At 36.8% G+C, this 17,973-nt stretch overlaps 2 protein-coding genes across 2 annotated transcripts; one reads left to right on the top strand and one right to left on the bottom strand.

Moving 5' to 3' along the window:
- Positions 1 to 4,329: 4,329 nt before the first annotated feature.
- On the top strand, positions 4,330 to 6,135 carry LOC149958328 (uncharacterized). Its single transcript, XM_090165770.1, has 6 exons — positions 4,330 to 4,587; positions 4,653 to 4,717; positions 4,775 to 4,845; positions 4,908 to 5,027; positions 5,088 to 5,157; positions 5,569 to 6,135. The coding sequence occupies exons 1-6, from the start codon at positions 4,575 to 4,577 to the stop codon at positions 5,977 to 5,979; spliced, it is 750 nt and encodes a 249-aa protein (XP_090021896.1). The 5' UTR covers positions 4,330 to 4,574; the 3' UTR covers positions 5,980 to 6,135.
- An 804-nt stretch (positions 6,136 to 6,939) lies between these two features.
- LOC149958327 (uncharacterized) lies at positions 6,940 to 9,720 on the bottom strand. Its single transcript, XM_090165769.1, has 12 exons — positions 9,592 to 9,720; positions 9,386 to 9,469; positions 9,205 to 9,325; positions 8,846 to 9,147; positions 8,661 to 8,784; positions 8,198 to 8,598; positions 8,016 to 8,136; positions 7,711 to 7,959; positions 7,512 to 7,636; positions 7,321 to 7,441; positions 7,110 to 7,259; positions 6,940 to 7,047 (listed from the first exon to the last, which is right to left on the bottom strand). Exons 1-12 carry the CDS (start codon positions 9,622 to 9,624, stop codon positions 6,989 to 6,991), a joined length of 1,890 nt encoding a protein of 629 aa, XP_090021895.1. The 5' UTR covers positions 9,625 to 9,720; the 3' UTR covers positions 6,940 to 6,988.
- Between the last annotated feature and the right edge of the window lie 8,253 nt (positions 9,721 to 17,973).

The following is a 17,973-nucleotide window of genomic DNA, read 5'->3' as shown; positions in this document are numbered from 1 at the left end:
CCTTATTGTCGTATGAACCTCCTCATCATCATTTAAGGAGTCCTCTTTAAAAAGAGTATCCATCAGAGTAGACCACGTCTCCTCAATACCTGAGGTCAAAGAACCATTCGGTTTCTTGATGCAATTTAATGCATTCTTAAATTTGACCTTCTTTGTGGCCAACTTATAGGGTAGGGAGAAAGGATCCTCCCTTGAAACCCTAGTGCAGAAATCCTGCCAGGACTTAAGCTTTGAGTCCGCTATAAGTGCTTTATAGCTTTTTGACTCACGACGGTACTCGACCTTTAGCGCCTCCCGGGCTGCATGGTCCCTGGTTCTTTGGAACCTCCTCCTGAGCGTTCGTAACTCCTTCCTCTTCTCACTGAGTTCGCTCGTCCACCAGGGAGTGGACTTGTGCCCCTTATTCTTACGCAACCTTGAACATTCTTTTGAACGCTCAATAATGAGATTATTAATCTCCACCGCGCATGCCTCGACCTCAACCTCATTGTTGAGTGGAGACTCCATCAACCTCTCCAAGTCAGGCACGATAATATCTTGTAACCTTTCAAGATCGATATCCTTGACACGAATTGCATTCGAATCATTCTCCAGGACAAGATCACCAATTTCAAAGAAAATGTATTTGTGATCACTGCATGTTTCCTCGTTGCTGACACGCCATTCAATTACTCTACTCGCAATTGCCATACTGGATACCGTAAGATCCACCCAGCTCTTACCATTAACGGTCCAGAACGTCGGGCCACTACCCGGATCGTTCTCGACATTCAAATCAAACGAGTTGAACAAGTCGATTAACAACCTACCCCTCTCATCGTGATGCTTTGATCCCCAAAGCGCGTGATGGGCGTTAAAGTCACCACACAAGATAACCTTTTTTCCACTCTGTACTTCCAATTGATTCGCAATCTTATCGATATGGAATTCAATGTCATCATTTGGTGGTATGTAAATGGAGAACAGGCATAAGCTTAGGTTCCCCAAAAGCACGTCCACCACAACCATGTGAGAGTCTTCGTAGAGCACGATCACTTGTGCCTGAGGGTTGAAGACAGCTACAGCTGCCTTTGGATTGTCCTGGGAACAGACGATCCTTGTTCCCATGGGTAGACCTATTACCCGACCGTTAATTGCATATGGTTCCTGTAGTAAGGCAATGTCTATAGAGCCTTCCTGGCAAGACTGTCTAAGCGCAGAGGTTGCAGTTTTGCCCTTGCCTAAGTTGACCTGCAGACAGCTTAGTTTCCTACTCACCTCCATAGTTGGTTCTACTCTTTAGAAACTCCAACTCCTTCTTATACACAGGACACTGGCCATCCAGGGCTGAATGCGCAGTGTTGTGTTTGGTATTCTTGTCCCTATTACTCAGGGCACAGTTTCTGCAAGTTTTAAGATCACTCTTACAATCCTTGTAGCTGTGATCCTCTGAGCATAGGGAACAATACCTTCTATTCTCAATGCACCCACCTTCTATGTGTCCAATCTTCATGCACTTAAAGCATCTTGGAAGATACACATAACTTTTGACTCCAACCACAGAGTAGCCCAAATTGAGCTTCTTTTTCGCCTTCCACGAATTAAGCAGGGCTGGAGGCCCCTCCAGCACCCAGTTAACACCACCCTTCCTGTTCCTCAGCGAGAACTTAGGGACAATATCCGTCTCCTTGCAGGAGAGCTTATTGTTGCTTATAAGCTTAGCAACAATTTCTTCCTTTACGATGTCCTCATCAACACCGTAAAGGATAACCCTAGGGTTATTGAGCTTTGGAGCTCTAACACTAACTTTGTCTGCCAAGGCAGCACAATCGCTGATTCCCCTCTTCAGCTTCTCCATATCCTCAGCGGTTTTAACCTGTACCACCAGACCCTCGTTCCTACAGGACCGGACACTCTGAACACTTATTTGCAGTTTGGAGGGATCAACCTCCTTCTCTAATCTCTTCTTGAGAGAATTAGAAGTCTCACCTTGCTCTGTGGGATAGAGCAGTATCACATTTTTCCCCCTTGGCGGAACCTTCGGTCCCCCTTTCTTAACGGTGGACTTTTTCCTGCCCTTGGTAATTTCAGGAACCTTTGAACTTACATTACTGGCTGCAACAGTAGCGAAGCTCATTTTCTGCTTTCTGAGATCTTTCACAGTCTCATTAAGTTGTTCAAAAGCACCCTGCACCCTAGCAAGTTCCAGGTGACTGGTGTATACCATGGTCTCCACCGCTTTGAAGACCGTCCTGATCTTCTGTGCAACTGCCATTTGCACTTTATTGTCCTTGTTGCAAAGGACTCTATCTAGGGCGAGGAATTCCCTAGCGAGTGTAGCTTCGACACTCTCTTTAACCGCCTCTTCTACCTCTGGAAAGTCATTTCGAGGTCGCTTGGACCTCTGGAAGACAGTGTCTTCCGAATCGGAAATTTCTTGAAACTCGAGGAATCCAGTTTCAAGGTAGTTGTTTTCGGTAGCCATAAAGAAAAACAAAACATTTCATCAACCCCACTCACCGCCCACCACGGAGCCCAACATGGGTATCTTGCAAGCAAGATAAGTGATATGAGAGAGATATACCCAGGCACGGATAACTAGCAGTATCACGATGCCCTGTAAAATGTACAGTACAAATTTCAACTTTCTAGAAACATAGTTTTTGAAAAAAATCACTTTTTCGAGCAAAAATAAACACCCTGTCTATTTTTTCGTGCCAACGCTATTTGTACGTTTTCGGTGACGCTCTACAATTTTCTGATTGACAATTTTCTTATAGCCCCTAGCGGTTTAAATTTATATTTTCAAAAAACGTGAAAATATTTTTTGACTTAGATGCAATTTTGGTAGAAAGTGTGCCCCAGCACGTATAATGTACAGTACAAATTTCAACTTTCTAGAAAACATAGTTTTTGAAAATAATCACTTTTTAGAGCAAAACAAGTTGGCAAGCCAAAATATACCTCTCCTCGGAAGAATGGTCCCTAGTGGTATTAATTTCTCGACACGACCCCCAAAGATATCTCCGCAATTCAGATTTATTTACGAAAAACGTATTCTCGGTTCAAACCCTGCCCGGTATAAAATTTTAATTTTAATTTAAATAATTGAGACGAAACAATCGAGTTTAATTTATTCAGAATATTATAAATTAAGTAGTTACAACAGCGAGTTAGACTTACTAAAACAATGCACAATTGAATTTAACCCTTTTTACAGTACATGTTTATCAGTTGAATATAATACTAAGCAAATTTTAATGAAAGAAATATCTACAGATGGTATTTGTATTTTTCTCGCTTACGAAATACTTGCCGCATCTTTAACGCTCATTTTATTTCAACGCTCGTAGACTTCCAGTTGACGTTGTGACACATACCGCATGAAAAAGACCAATGCCGTCCAATTTCCAATATCATATAATGACTCGCACACCCAGGAAATCATTGACTGCGTTAGAAATCGTAGATATCCAAATATCCACACCAAATATATTTACAAGAAGCAAAAACCTTACCATCAACAAAGCACAGAGAGCCACTTGACTAACCGCCAGCTCTTAAAACAATTAACGTTAAATTATCTCCTTTGAATTAACACAAGTATATATAGGTCGTTAATAATACCCGTAAATAAATAACAAAAAAACTAACAAAGTGGACCACCCACAGGGTCTACCCTTTAACCCTCTAATCTCGGCTGACTGCGCTAAAACAAGATTTAACCTTTAAAATTTCATTCGTAAAAAAACCAGATTAGGCCTTCATAAATTCATTCATAAAAAAAGACTTTATTTCCTATTATGCTTACGATGCGTGTCTTAATTTCAGTGAACCTAAGCAGTTATCGGTGGTTCTGTGGTAGAGCGCTCGATTGCCAAGCCGAATGACCTGGGTTCGAAACCTGGGTGGCGCATTTGTTTTTAATCAATAGAGAAACGCTAAATTAGAATTTCTTCGATGCAATAATTTCAATTTCAATTCTATTTCAATTAAACCAAAATTTCGTACTCTATTAAATACGCTTCCGATAAAGCTGAAGGTCTAATTTTCAATAAAGCGTAACAAATGTCGGTGGTTCTGTGGTAGAACGTCCGCCTGTCAAGCAGGAGGTCCCGGCCAACCCATTAACAAAATTTCATGTATTCAGCCACGGACTGTAAATTTACAGTCCATGATTCAGCCACGCTCGTTTTCTAAATTGGCTTCAATGCAAAAACTATTCTAAAAATAATTTTCCGCTAGGGGCGCTCAACACCGAATGATATTTTTGTTCGTAGGTTAACAAAGAAACTTCAACGAATGGCCGTTTTGCGCGAGGGTCAAAGTTGGCCGTGGCCTAGAGCTCGAGAATAACTATGCATGCATCTTAAAAGGACGGACATTGTGAACTTCCAATAAAAACTCTTGGGAAATTATTCGTTGAAATTCTCTGTATTGGACGTTAATTTGGCTTCCAGGCCCTGACATTGGGTCATCATCTCCTATATTTACATTAATTTAATGGGAACAAATTAAGTTTTAAATGTTTTAGTAATCATTGTAAATAAATATTTCATTATTCGTAGTAAAATTCATATAAAAGCTGCCCAAAAATGCCATCTTCAGGTAAATCAATATAAAAATAGTTTTTAAATAAACAAAACCTAAGCCTTGACTTCCATTTTTATTAGATGATTCCATAGATTTTCGACAAAAATATCGCAATTTAAAAAAAAAGTTTAAATTGCTAATATATGTAAGATATGAAATATTAATGAAATATCAAATTATACAAATTAAATTGTTTTTAAAGGAAAATGAATGTTTTCAAGAGGAGCTACGCAAAGCACAACGCAAACTTCTTAAAGTGTCCAGAGATAAAAGGTGAACCTTTTTTTCGAAATTGTTAAACCTCATGTGTAAAATTAACATCTATTTTCGATTAGTTTCCTTTTGGATAGATTACTGCAATATGAATCAGTTGACTCAACATCAAGTGATTCTGATGCTACCGAATCCAGTGATAGCGATTCTGAGCAAAAGCATGAAATGCCCCCAATGAAAAAGTAAAGTCAAAAGTGAAATATAAAATCATTATCCAAAATTAATGCTTATGTTATATTTAGGAAAAAACCTAACTCAACTCATACTGAAACAGTCTCAATAACAGAAGCCATATCTACACCTGCACCCACGGTAAAACCTTACCTATTTAAGATAAACCAGTCATTTAACAAATTAAGTTAAATCTAAAATTTCTATTAGTTTTATCAAATATTTGGCTAATAGCCAAAACGTTACGCGATAATAACTTTTATAAAGCATGCAATTTGTTATATTTAAAATAAATTAAATTTTACGAAACATTTGTTTATTTTGAAAAATAAGAGCTAGGCTGACAAATAAGGGGCGACAGCTGTAAGGAAATGAACTTTGCAAAAAAGTTTTGCCTGGTTCTTATTAAAGCTGATACATGATTGGTTAATATTAAAATTTTCATTGCAGTCATCTTTTGAAATTTCTTAGCCAAACTTCCCCCCAAAAAATTAACTTAATTTGTAAAATCAAATTAAAGTTAACTGATCAGGCAAATTATATTTCTTTTAGAAAACTGTTGAATTGGTAGCAAAAAAGAAAAAACCTCCCAGAAAAACCCCATCAAAAACCTCTGCCACTACTACAAATACAACAACAGTTACCACGACAACTGCACCTACAGTTGCACCAACAATAACCACAATTTCCCCTATTCAATCTACACCAACACCACCCATAGCACCATTGGGTGATGGACACATGACTTCCGAAGAGATAGAACGTCACCTTGAAGCTAAACAAGCATTACGTGATCTTTTACCCGAGAAAGCACCACTTACGGTGCCAGCTGAGATGTTCAGCACTGAACCATCAAATCTAGATAGCGACCTAAATGATAGTGCTCAAGGACTTGATTCACCACCCACTCGTAGCATGGATGAAGATATGGTTATGGGATTATCTGACAAATTCGATACGTGAAAAAAACACTCATCGCAATAGTGTTCATTTTGGTGTAGCTAAGGCTTAACAGTATTTTCCTCAGTGTTCAAATTTACCTACTTAAAGTTAAAATTGTCACACTTTGGTGTATATGTAAATACTATTTTACAGTAAATTATGCAAATTTGCAATGGCTTTTTTTGCGTATAATGGTTTTATGGTGTTAGCTACACTACCAATTTAGTTTTTCCATAAGTTAATAATTAACTACATTCATCATTTTTTTTACTGTTCATCATAATGCCCCTTATGCTCGAAGCTCTTTCATAAATCAGCATATCTCATAGGTTTCCTAACACATATCTTCAGACGTGATTGACGCTTACGCCAGTCACCAGTGACGTTTTTCCTTGCCCCACCGTCTTGTGCCATATGAAAATTCGACCATGATGCCTGGGGATTCTCTCAACATAGTTAATATTCTTTGGTATAAAAAAGTTCATTATTGGAATTTATTGGCCTTGCTAATTGCCACCTGTATTTCGAAAAGGCCCCTGTTATTAGAGCTGGCAATGAATCTATAAGATTGTTTGAAAAAACGACTTTACTGGAGAGCGTGGTGCCATCTATTAATGGCAAAGGAAGCTAAAATTCAAAATAGCGAAACAATAACGTCGTCAGAGACCATTTATAATTATTATAATTAGACTACTTATACTCTAATGGACTTTAACCTAAATTATATATCCCATGTAAAATATAGTGTTAAAAATTACTGTAATTTAAATTGTTGACAAATTTACAAACGAGCCAATCAACGCGAGTGGTGTAGCTTAAGTACCTGGTTTTGATTTAGATGCTAGCAACATCTGTTGAAATAGGAGCTACTTCATGTCGAGCTGACTCTTGCTTCAAGAATTAAAACTCCCCACTTGAGTTTTTAATAAAAAAAAATTCGGGTATTTTAGAAAAAATAATTTTCCAATTCAAGATGGTTTATTCACAAAATTATTATGAAGGTACAATCTGACCACAATCTTGCAGTTAATTATATAAGTAGGAATGTAGAATGAGTTTCCCTCATAGGTTGCACTTGTAGAGAAACTACTGAGATCAAGATAGGATTACTGTTGGCTGTGTATTACCAATTTTTCGTTTAACAGCTTCACCCATAGCAACAAGTGTTAGCTCCAACAAAATTATAATTTTCTTTCCAGGCTGCATCTCCGTACAAGAGTACTTGTCAAGTTGAACAACAGCGTATCGTTCAAATTCACCATTATTAAGACGATCATTGAGTTGCGTTCCTAACATTGCAACTATAAACAGCACACATTAACTCTTGACGTTACTATACAAGTAATTTTAATTTTAATTTACGTGGATGATGTAAAACTCCATCTGAAACAAGGAACCTGTAACGATCCTGTCCTCCAGGAACTAGTTTGTACCCAAGTAACTGCAGTTGTGGTTTGTCGCATATTTCTCCAGCTAAAATACGCTAGAGTGGAAATAACTTGTTATTTAAACATTTCTTTTGTAAAATCATTTAAATTAAGAATTTAATTCACCCGTATTGATCCTCCTCTTATACATATACCCATGCTATTCAATTTGAGGGAAAAACATGGTGAACATGGCTCCGAATGTCCAAATTGACTAGAGTGTTCACATCCGTATTCGTTGATTCCCATTACTGAAGTAAATGGTTTATTTTTATTATAATTATTATGATAAAATTATAATTAAAATTTGGTCCATTCATCGCACCATTTACAGGCGGTTGATGTTGTTGGTGGGTATTTGTCACACTTTCACTTCCTGAAGTCAATAGATGTGGATTACCAATTTTTCGATTAACAGCTCTACTATTAGCAACCAGAGACAGCTCCAGCATGATTAGAATTTTCTTCCCAGGTTGCATCTCCGGGCACGAGTACTTGCCAAGTGTAATAACAGTGTAGCGGTCAAATTCACCATTACTAAGCCGATTATTCAATTGCGTTCCCAGCATCGCAACTGTAAACAGCTTTGTATTAAAACTTGGACCTGTTATATAAATAGCATTAATTTACATGGATGGCATAAAATTCCATCAGAAACAAGGAACCGGTAGCGTTCCTGTCCTCCAGGAACTAGTTTGTACCCAAGTAACTGCAGTTGAGGTCGTTCACAAATCTCTCCATTAAAAATACGCTAATTTTAGAAATATACACATTAATTAGGTAACAACCGTTTGTAATTATGTTTCATTAACCTGTAATGCTCCTCCATTTAGTTGTACACCCATGCAATTTAATTTTAAGGAAAAACATGGGTCACAAAGCTCAGTGAGTAGATATTGATGCAAAGGTTCACAAATGATTTCTTCAGGTTCTGTTACTGAATTGAACGCCGAAATCATAGTACCATTCAAAGAGGTTTGATCATTCTGCTGATAATTTTCTGAACTTTCCACTTTGAAATCAAATTTCTGTGGATCACCTAATTTTCCTCCAACAAATTGACTTGTAGCAACAACAGTTACCTCTTTAATGATTAGCACTTTCTTGCCAGGTTGTACTTCTGAACAAGAGTACTTGTCAAGTTTAACGATAGCGTAACGCTCAAATTCACCATTATGGAGTCTTTCATTGAGTTGCGTGTGTAACATAACATCTGTAAATGATTAACATTAATGTAATGTACTATTATATATAGTAATAGGTACTAGTATATACATGTATTCATGATAATTCCATCTGATACAAGGAATCGGTAACGCTCGCTTGTTAATTCAGGAACTCTTTTGTAACCAAGTAATTGCAGCTGTGGTTTGAAGTACATTTCACCATCAAAAATACACTAGTTTAACAATAATTCATATTTCATAAATGCATTTCTGTAGTTATGATAATTAATTTACTTGTAGAGCTCCTTCACTCAGTTGTAATGATCCAGTTAGGCGTAGAGCCTCCAATCTATCAGCAGGTTGATAATTTTTGTAGGAATTTGCCACATTTTCCTCTTTCCAATAAAATGTCTGAGGGTCACCTAGCTTGCCTCCAACATCTCTACCGATAACAACAAGTCTTAGCTCCAACAAAACCAGAACTTTGTTGCCAGGTTGCATCTCCAAGCACCTGTACTTGTCCAGTATCACGATAGTGTAAGGTTCAAATTCACCATTATGGAGACGATCAAGGAGCTCCAGCCCAAATATTGCAACTGAAAATATTTCTTATTAGCATGTGGTATTATAACAAAGCACCGTGTATAATTAACGTGGAGTTGTATGAATTCCATCCGAAATATGCGTGCGGTATCGACCATTTACTCCAGGAACCTTTTGGTAGCCAAGTAATTGTAGTTTTGGTTTGTCATATTTTTCTCCATGAAATATGCGCTAGTGTGTACAATAATTAATATTTGGTATGTACATTTCATTCGTAAGAGAAATATTTACTTCTATTGCTCTTTCACTAAGTTGTAGCGCTCCACTTAGTTGTAAGGCTTCTAAGCGGTCTAACTCTTCTTCTTCAAAAATTCGCTGTTTTGCAATATTTTATAAGAACTTGTCATGAGATTTAATTATAACCTTTAACGTGTAGAATAGTGCAAACATATCCATTCTATACGTAAACGCTCCCTCATCAAATAAATTAAATATACCTCCAACTCGTCTGGACGTATTTGAGCACCCATGATTGCCACAGTTCAAGTGTGTTTGAATTTAGACACGCAACTTCAGGTGACGCAAGAGGACCAAGGACTTGGTCCAAAGGGTAAACAACACTCAATATATCTATTGAGAGATTGCCAAGCATAGAAATCTCATAGGTAACTAGAATGCTGCCGTGTAACTGGCAAATGGACCAAACGCCGTGGCAGACGATAGCCAGATCTCAGCCAATCAGAGCTCAAACAGTGGTTCTGCCAAGAATTTAATGTCACCAGAGAGAATGACGTCACCTAGCTCCCGCGATAGTAGCGGAACCATAGACATAATAAATATTATGTCTATGAGGGGAAACAAGGAGGATTATTATCCTCCTTGGCGAAACCACTCTACGGCCTCTCATTGGCTGAAGGTTCAAAACAAACTGGCGACAGGCTCGGCCGTAGGCGGCAGCATTCTAGTTACCTATGAGATTTCTATGTTGCCAAGTCTACTGAAAATATTCCTATATTTTTAATCCAAGTATATTTATTTATTTACAAAGACATTACAAAATGTACCAATTATATCGAAGGATAAACTAAATGTGATTTAACGTATTTTTTTATTTTTAGAAGCTCGTTATGAGCGATTGTAACGGGTAGGACAAATCAGTCCGCTCGTCCATTTGATTAATCAGGTGCGAGATATGTGTTACGGCCACGCCAACGGGGGGATACTTAGGGATAGGGTTGGAACACCCGTGGCGGAAGTATGACAACCACCCGTTGGGGGATTAGTGGTCGTCCTCACACGGCCATCCACAAACTCTGCCTCCCGGACGCCTGGGATTACAGGAGTGAGCCACTACTCCCGGCGATTTAACGTATTATTTTAAGTAAATGAAATGATTTGCTTGCCCTGCCATCTGGTAGCATGGACAAACTACCCTCGCTTCGCCCTCTTTCGGCGGCGGGTAAAAGCTTTGAGAGATGAGACTGATTTGCTTTCGCCATCTAGTGCACGGCCAACTTCGATCACGCCAAGGATCCTATATGTTAGCAAAGATAATTTAAACTCGTACCCTAGATTCGAATACTGAGAGCTTTCACATTGACGGTTTTGTTACGAAGCGTTTACCCTTTTCCGGCACGTGACCTCAGAAAAATCGGGCTCCATCGGTTGTGGCACGGCCAACTTCGATCACGCGCTGCCCCGCTATCGCGGCAGCGCGTGATCGAAGTTGGCTGTGGTAAGGCGCAAACCATGGAGCGAATTTTTTCTGAGTTCCGGCGGGAAGTGGGTAAACGCTATCGGCAACGCGCGAGAGAGTGATTTCGAATCTAGGGTACGAGTTTAAATTATCTTTGATGTTAGCAAAGATAATTTAAACTCGTACGAGTTTAAATTATCTTTGCCATCCATTGTTTTTGAATAAAACAAAATGTCGGAAAACGCGTCTTATTTGAACGAACCATTGAGAGATAGACGGCGCCACGGGTAGAATGATAAAGTTTCCTCGTCATTTGGGAGCAGACGGCAGTATTCTTATTTTTTAAAAACTTGTTTCGCGAAATACTGAAATCCGACGTTTTGATTGGACCTCTAGATTAATATTCCCAACTCAATGATCTGCTACCCCGTGGTAAATTCGGGCCGAATTTTTTCAAACGCCGGTTTAGCCCTTTAAATAAACGATGCAAAAATTATATTAAAATACAATTATTATTATTTATAAAGTTAAATTTACTGTCTGCTTTAGACGCTACCTATCTTGGTTTCTATGGCGAACCAAAGGGGGCGTAGCGATAGTTTTAGGTCGCGAATAGATCTTAAAAGAAATTGATTTGAAAAAAGGCGCGCGCTGGTTCGGAAGGGATAATCTTATGAGAAATGCAGGTAAATATTGCTGCGTTATTCAATTTTATTATCAGACGATAAAATACGCGATATTATCGATATTCACGCGTTTTTAATTCGATAGTTTCAATAATGTAAAGGTATTTTAAAATACCACAAGTACAGCCCACTTCAATAGTTTTGATACGCGCTTTTATTTTATCGCAATTGGCCAAGATGGTACTTGATGGAGCTGTGTGGGAATGCCTCTGTAGACATCACCCATGTACTCTTTCATTGTCCGGTTGGTGAAAGCGATAAAGATATCTTTGAATGGCGAGTGCGGAACCCGGAGATCTCCTTAGAGGAAGCCATTGGATTGTCAGGAAATTTTTATCACTTGTATATAGTTAAACACATTCTGGTTACATGGAGGGTTAAAGGGGAACGGCCAAGCTTTTCCAAATATGGCCTTATTTCCGTATCGAAAGATTAACAAGACGTTCAATATACTAACACGTGCCTTTTTTGGTCTTGAAAAATAGCTTTTGGCCCAAAAAGTTGAAACGAAAAATAACGCCAGGTGTTTGGGTTTGAATTTTCGCCGCCATCTTAGGGGCTGTCGCCAGCGCCCCTAACCCTGTATGAGCGATTTGCGAACTATCCTAACTTTTAAAATCGCGCAATTTAGGCTTAAGTCTTTTATAACTGGAAAGCGCCGCGCGTGCAAAACAAAGTTTTTGCGTCTTCACCAGATGTCGCGACGGACGCGCGCTTTTCGATTTCCCGAATTTTCTTCATTTTATTAAAAATTATACACTCAATATTTTTTATGCGGTTTTCGCCATAAATTTTAGTTTTTAATGCGCTATAGGGCTATCTAACTGGTTAAAGCTTAACCGTTCCCCTTTAATAAAGATAAGTGGCGTCGTGAAAATCCTTAGGAATTTAAATCTTTATTCGTTATATATATAATTTTATTGTTGCATTCTGTAACTTATATTTATTACTTTCCAGTACTATATATTTTATATTTGGTTTAATTGTTTTGAAACCGTGCTCCCTTTAATTTGGTGACGCCGCCCCGATTTCAAGGGGTTGTACTTTGTATGGGTTTACCAATAAATCTTAAATCTTATCTTAAATCTTAAATCTTCCGCGACCGCGAGACTAATTTGAACTTAAAGAACGCGCAGCTCTTTCAGTGCTAGATTTTTTAAACCAATAGATGGCGGTAATGTTATTGAAATTGGCAAATTTAAAAATCGTTCCTATGGACAGGGCATGAAATAAGCACAGGACACTGGACATTGTCCGATAAATTTTGCATATGTCCGATAACTTTTTCAAAATCTTAGGGGGGTCATTGGACATTCGTCCGATAAATATTTCAATAAACTGGGAATGTTTTTTTCTACAAAATAAATAAAATGTAAAATTATTGGACAATGTCCGATAAATTTTTTTAAATGAGGGAGGTCACTGGACAAATGTCCGATAACTTTAATTTCTTATTTCCTGCCCTGTCTATGGACACTTCAATAAAAGATACTCGGTTTTTACTCCCCTCTCCAAATTCATCTGGGAAGGAACTATTTCCGGTCGGTCGGTTAAACGGTTAGAATGTCTAGCCAAAAAGTCATATTTAAACCAATTGGAGACGCGTTTTTGCCCGCCCCTCATGAGAATTTTGCGTCAGATAAGAAATGCGTCGGCTCAAGTGTACCAGGAACATACTAATGTTAATTTTCGATAATATATTTTAAGGTAAAATATATAATGTTACTAAAACTAAGTATAAGAAGATAATAATATTATCATCCTCTTATGGTATAAATAATTAAATTTATACGGAATATTTTTATATTACCAGGCAATTTTAAGGCTTCACAATCATGGAGGCAGAGTATAAAATTATCTTTTGTAAAAAGATGAAAACTAATTCCTTTAGAACTAAATGTATTACTTTTGCAGTACGGTATGCAACAAGTGTTTCCTTTTAACTAGGTAACTTTTTTGGCAAATAACCGATATTATGTTCGAGAAATGTTTCCAGCTTTCTAATATTTGAACAAGCACTATATAAATAGTAACTTATGAGTCCTGGCTGTTGGAAATATTACATCTTGGCAATTTCTGGGAAGATGTTTTATTTAAGCGCCTATTGGCAGTTTTAATTTTCACGAGAATAATTTCATTTAGCGTCTATAGGCGCTTCAATAAAACCGCCAAGAAGTAATATACCCGAGGCCCAGGACCTGCAAGTTACTGTTTATTTGGTGCGTGTTGAAATAATGGAAACTTTTCATGCACGTTGCCATATTGATATATTTTACGAAACTCAGTAATTAACACAACATGAAGCTAGAAGAGATTGGCGCAAGTTACGTTAAAAACGAATAGCATCGCGTGAACAGAAGATTTCTCGATTAAGGTCATACTCCTTTTTAAAAGGGCTAATTTTGGTCGACATCTAATCTGAAGTTTGTTGAATGGGAAACCTTTAATATATCCCCTCCAAAGGGTTCTAATCATAGATATAAGAAATGTATATAAAGGTCTAGATAAATTTCGGGGCGTCTGAGCCTAACATAAAATACGGAATTGACACCTAGCAGACACCGAGAAAGGCACGTGACCAAGAGCGCGAGCTCTCTTAGCATTTTAGTACCTTTCCGTAGGCCGTAGTCTTTAGACACCATCTGTTGGTGACTTTTATTATAATTTTTAAGCAGGAGACAATGGCTCTCGCGAAGATAGCACGAGCTTTCTTACCGATAGATAGCGCCTTATAAGGATAGCCTGCAGAAATAACGCGTTTCTGCTAGCTGTCACCTCCGTATTCACTCCCTTTGAAATATTTTATCAAGACCTTTATATACGTTTCCTATATCTATGGTTCTAATATTTGCCGCTCGATCCTCTTTTTGACATTTTCCGTGCTGCATAGTTGGAGGTTACATTTCCAATACCGTGTTTTTATTATTTTAGTAATATCTCACCGACAAATAACGCCGGTTAAGAATGATTATTATCATTCGTATCACTCAATTAGGGTTAACCTTAAAAGCATACCATTATAAAAAATATTAACGGTATTTTGACACGTTCCATCGAGTTTTTTTCCCCTCACCGACGGAAATTTAAAATAAATGGAACTCTTATCAATAGCATCTCACCGAACGCGTCCCCAAAGAAAATCCTTGGATGCTAAATTATCGAATCGGATTTTCCAAAACTTCACGATCTTCAACTACAAAGGGCGTAATGATAAATTGATTGGAATTATTGATCAAACAAAACTTTGGAAAGTAAAGCTGGACCTGGTACTTCACCGTTTTGGAGGGGAAAATAACACGCTCGTAACTTCAAGGTAAGCGTTTCGAATATTTTTTATTCATCTTTGTCAGGCAAGATGGCGCTAATTAGTTTGCGTGTTTCAGGGCATTCTCGGCTATCAGGGCAAAAATATGATATGTTGAAAATGAAAGTTTTGGATTTTGAAGTGTGAAAAAGGTTTTTTAATGTAATTTTTCATTATTTCTAATTTACCAATAATTTTAAGCACACACTACTTAATTTTAAAATAATGTATTATAAATATTGGAATTTATAAGAATAATTATTTAATATAAATATTGAAATTTATAAGAATAATAATGTAATATAAATATTGAGATTTATAAGAATAATAATGTAATATAAATATTGAGATTTATAAGAATAATAATGTAATATAAATATTGAGATTTATAAGAATAATAATGTAATATAAATATTGAGATTTATAAGAATAATAATGTAATATAAATATTGGAATTTATAAGAATAATAATGTAATATAAATATTGAGATTTATAAGAATAATAATGTAATATAAATATTGGAATTTATAAGAATAATAATGTAATATAAATATTGAGATTTATAAGAATAATAATGTAATATAAATATTGAGATTTATAAGAATAATAATGTAATATAAATATTGAGATTTATAAGAATAATAATGTAATATAAATATTGAGATTTATAAGAATAATAATGTAATATAAATATTGAGATTTATAAGAATAATAATGTAATATAAATATTGAGATTTATAAGAATAATAATGTAATATAAATATTGAGATTTATAAGAATAATAATGTAATATAAATATTGAGATTTATAAGAAATATACTTAAAAATTATTTTTATCCTTCAAACGCTGTTCTATGAAGCTGTGAAGCAGCCAGGCCCTCTACCGGCCGTAGCCTACGTGATTTAATCACCATGGCCTATGCTATATACAAAGCCTGAGCAGTAGATTCGACGTACATGCGCAACTATCAGAAATTTACGGCAAATTTGAAGGACCAGAAAATATATCTTTTTTCTTGAACAGCGAATTCTTAAGCTTTAAAATTTTTACACAATCTAATTTCACACTGTTATTAGCTTAATTTTTTTCACCCATACATTAGATTTGTTTGGTTTAAAATAAGTGGATTTTCTTATCGAAATATCAATATATATCTTTGGAGATAAAAACATTTTGCTTTCATAAATAACGTAAAAAATATTAAAAGATTTTTATAGTTCAACCGCAAGAGTTTGGTAATGATGTTTTTAAGGAATTTTCTTGAACCGTTCCTGAGTAAATATTCTAATTGAAAGCGTTAAAAACTACGCTAAGCGAGTTTAAACGAGGCTCGCAAATAAATATGGTATTTGACCAGTAAAAACTCTTGTCAATCGGGGCTTAAATTAAACATCTTCAAGGAAATCGCCAAGAAATTATATTTCCAGGAGACAGGACCTTCAAATTACTGTTTATATAGTACTTGTGGAAATAACATAGACTTTTCACCTGTAAACAGAACGTCGTGCTGTTGCTAAGCCTGAATATGTCAAAAAAAACTACCTGGTTAAAAGGAAACACTTGTTGCATACCGAACAGGTGAAAAGTTTACATTATTTCCACAAGCACTGTATAAACAGTAGCTTGCAGGTCCTGTCTCCTGGAAATATAACATCTTGGCGATTTCCTTAAAGATGTTTTATTGAAGCGTCCATTCCGTAGACCATTTTTTTTATTCAAAAACTTAGGAAAGGGAAAAAGTATGTGACCAGTTTAAATAATTAAGATTTAACCTCTGGGCTTTAACTATAGTTAATAGAAACGCTTTGGTAAACAGGACGTTTGATAATCGGAGATTTTAGGAATCCCAAACCTGATTGTTCACTCATTCCTTTTTTTACTGTTGGTACAAAACACAAAATAAAATAGCAGCAGAGGTTAACGGTAATAGTTAGTGTAGAGAGCCTTTGGCTCGCGTGGCATGAAGGGCTTTCCATCACCCTCCTACGCATTGTAACCCGGCCACCTGAATTAATGGCTTTAAAAGTCGCTTGAAGACTTGGGCCTAGGGTGGTGCCTTGGGTGATTAGTCTAGCTGATGATGATTATTATAGCAAAGATAATATAACTACGTACCCTAGATTGGAAATCAAGCTCCTTGCACGTAACACAGGCTCTTACTGAGTTCCCGGCGGAAGTCGGAAAAAACTGCCTCCATGGAGCTGGCAGGGCTACCGACATATAGGTAAAACGTAAAGTTTTAGTGAAAATTGCGCCGTCGTTTTTGACTCGCGGTTTTCAAGATACCAGATATTTTTGCGTTATATTGTTTTAAAACAATAATGGATCATGCCTGTAGCTCTAAAAATGTTTCTAAACGATAGAAAACTAAAGGTGAGTAATATAATTTTGGGTTATCTATTGAAATTCCTTATTTCTCATCCTGCTATGGAGTCCGATTTTTCCGACTTCCGGCGCGAACTCAGTAAAAGCCTCACGAGAAAACGCGCTATCGAGAAACGCCGAGATTCAAGGGCGTATCCAGGATTTTATTTCAGGGGGGGTTTTTAGGGAAAATTTCAAGGGGGGGATGCTGACGGAAGTTTTACTGATATTTATTAGGCACCCCCCCCCCCGGTCATCAGCATTTCGGGGGGGGGGTTGAACCCCCCCCCCCTTAAATACGCCCTTGCCGAGATTTCGAATCTAGGGTACGTAGTTATCTTTGATTATAGTATCATTCCGTACAGATGCTCAAACATAAGCCAAATTATGTGGCTTTTTGCAAAAAAATAAATACATTCTTAGTTAGTTAGTTTAGAAAAAAACTTATTTCCTAGTCTGCAACCATATGTAACATAATTACTCATAAGTATGCCACTGTACCTTTATTCCATTCAAAAATCTTCATTAACGGTTTGTTTCACCACGAACCAGTAAAAAGGTGGACTACGTTAGATTTTAACCTTTTTATTCATCCTAGTAATTTTGGGAGTCACGCTATTGGCTACTAACATATTTATTTAAGCCAATAGAAAACCTCTAAATTGAGAAGAAATTTTTTGTGTCGGAATTTTAGTCAGCCCAATGTAGCTTTATTGAAATTTATAAACTCGCTCGGTTTGTGCGTATGAATTTAAATAATGAGTAATTTAGAAAAATAAAAGGTTGGGGAAAATGACCAATAAGTGATCGCTTACCGAAAATGGAAC

This window comes from Leiobunum rupestre, chromosome 2 (genome assembly GCF_980474605.1).
Source record: "Leiobunum rupestre chromosome 2, qqLeiRupe1.1.hap1, whole genome shotgun sequence".
Classification (NCBI taxonomy): domain Eukaryota; kingdom Metazoa; phylum Arthropoda; class Arachnida; order Opiliones; family Sclerosomatidae; genus Leiobunum; species Leiobunum rupestre.
Note: the sequence above shows the minus strand (reverse complement) of the source record. Positions and strands in the feature narration are given on the sequence as shown.

Coding starts and splice junctions, on each gene's coding strand:
- LOC149958328 (XM_090165770.1), top strand. Junction 5,028..5,087: donor GAAATGCCCCCAATGAAAAA/GTAAAGTCAAAA, acceptor TGTTATATTTAG/GAAAAAACCTAACTCAACTC. Junction 5,158..5,568: donor TATCTACACCTGCACCCACG/GTAAAACCTTAC, acceptor TATTTCTTTTAG/AAAACTGTTGAATTGGTAGC.
- LOC149958327 (XM_090165769.1), bottom strand. CDS start 9,624: ATGGGTGCTCAAATACGTCCAGACGAGTTGGAG. Junction 8,785..8,845: donor TGAGTGAAGGAGCTCTACAA/GTAAATTAATTA, acceptor TTGTTAAACTAG/TGTATTTTTGATGGTGAAAT. Junction 7,048..7,109: donor GCTAACACTTGTTGCTATGG/GTGAAGCTGTTA, acceptor TCTTGATCTCAG/TAGTTTCTCTACAAGTGCAA.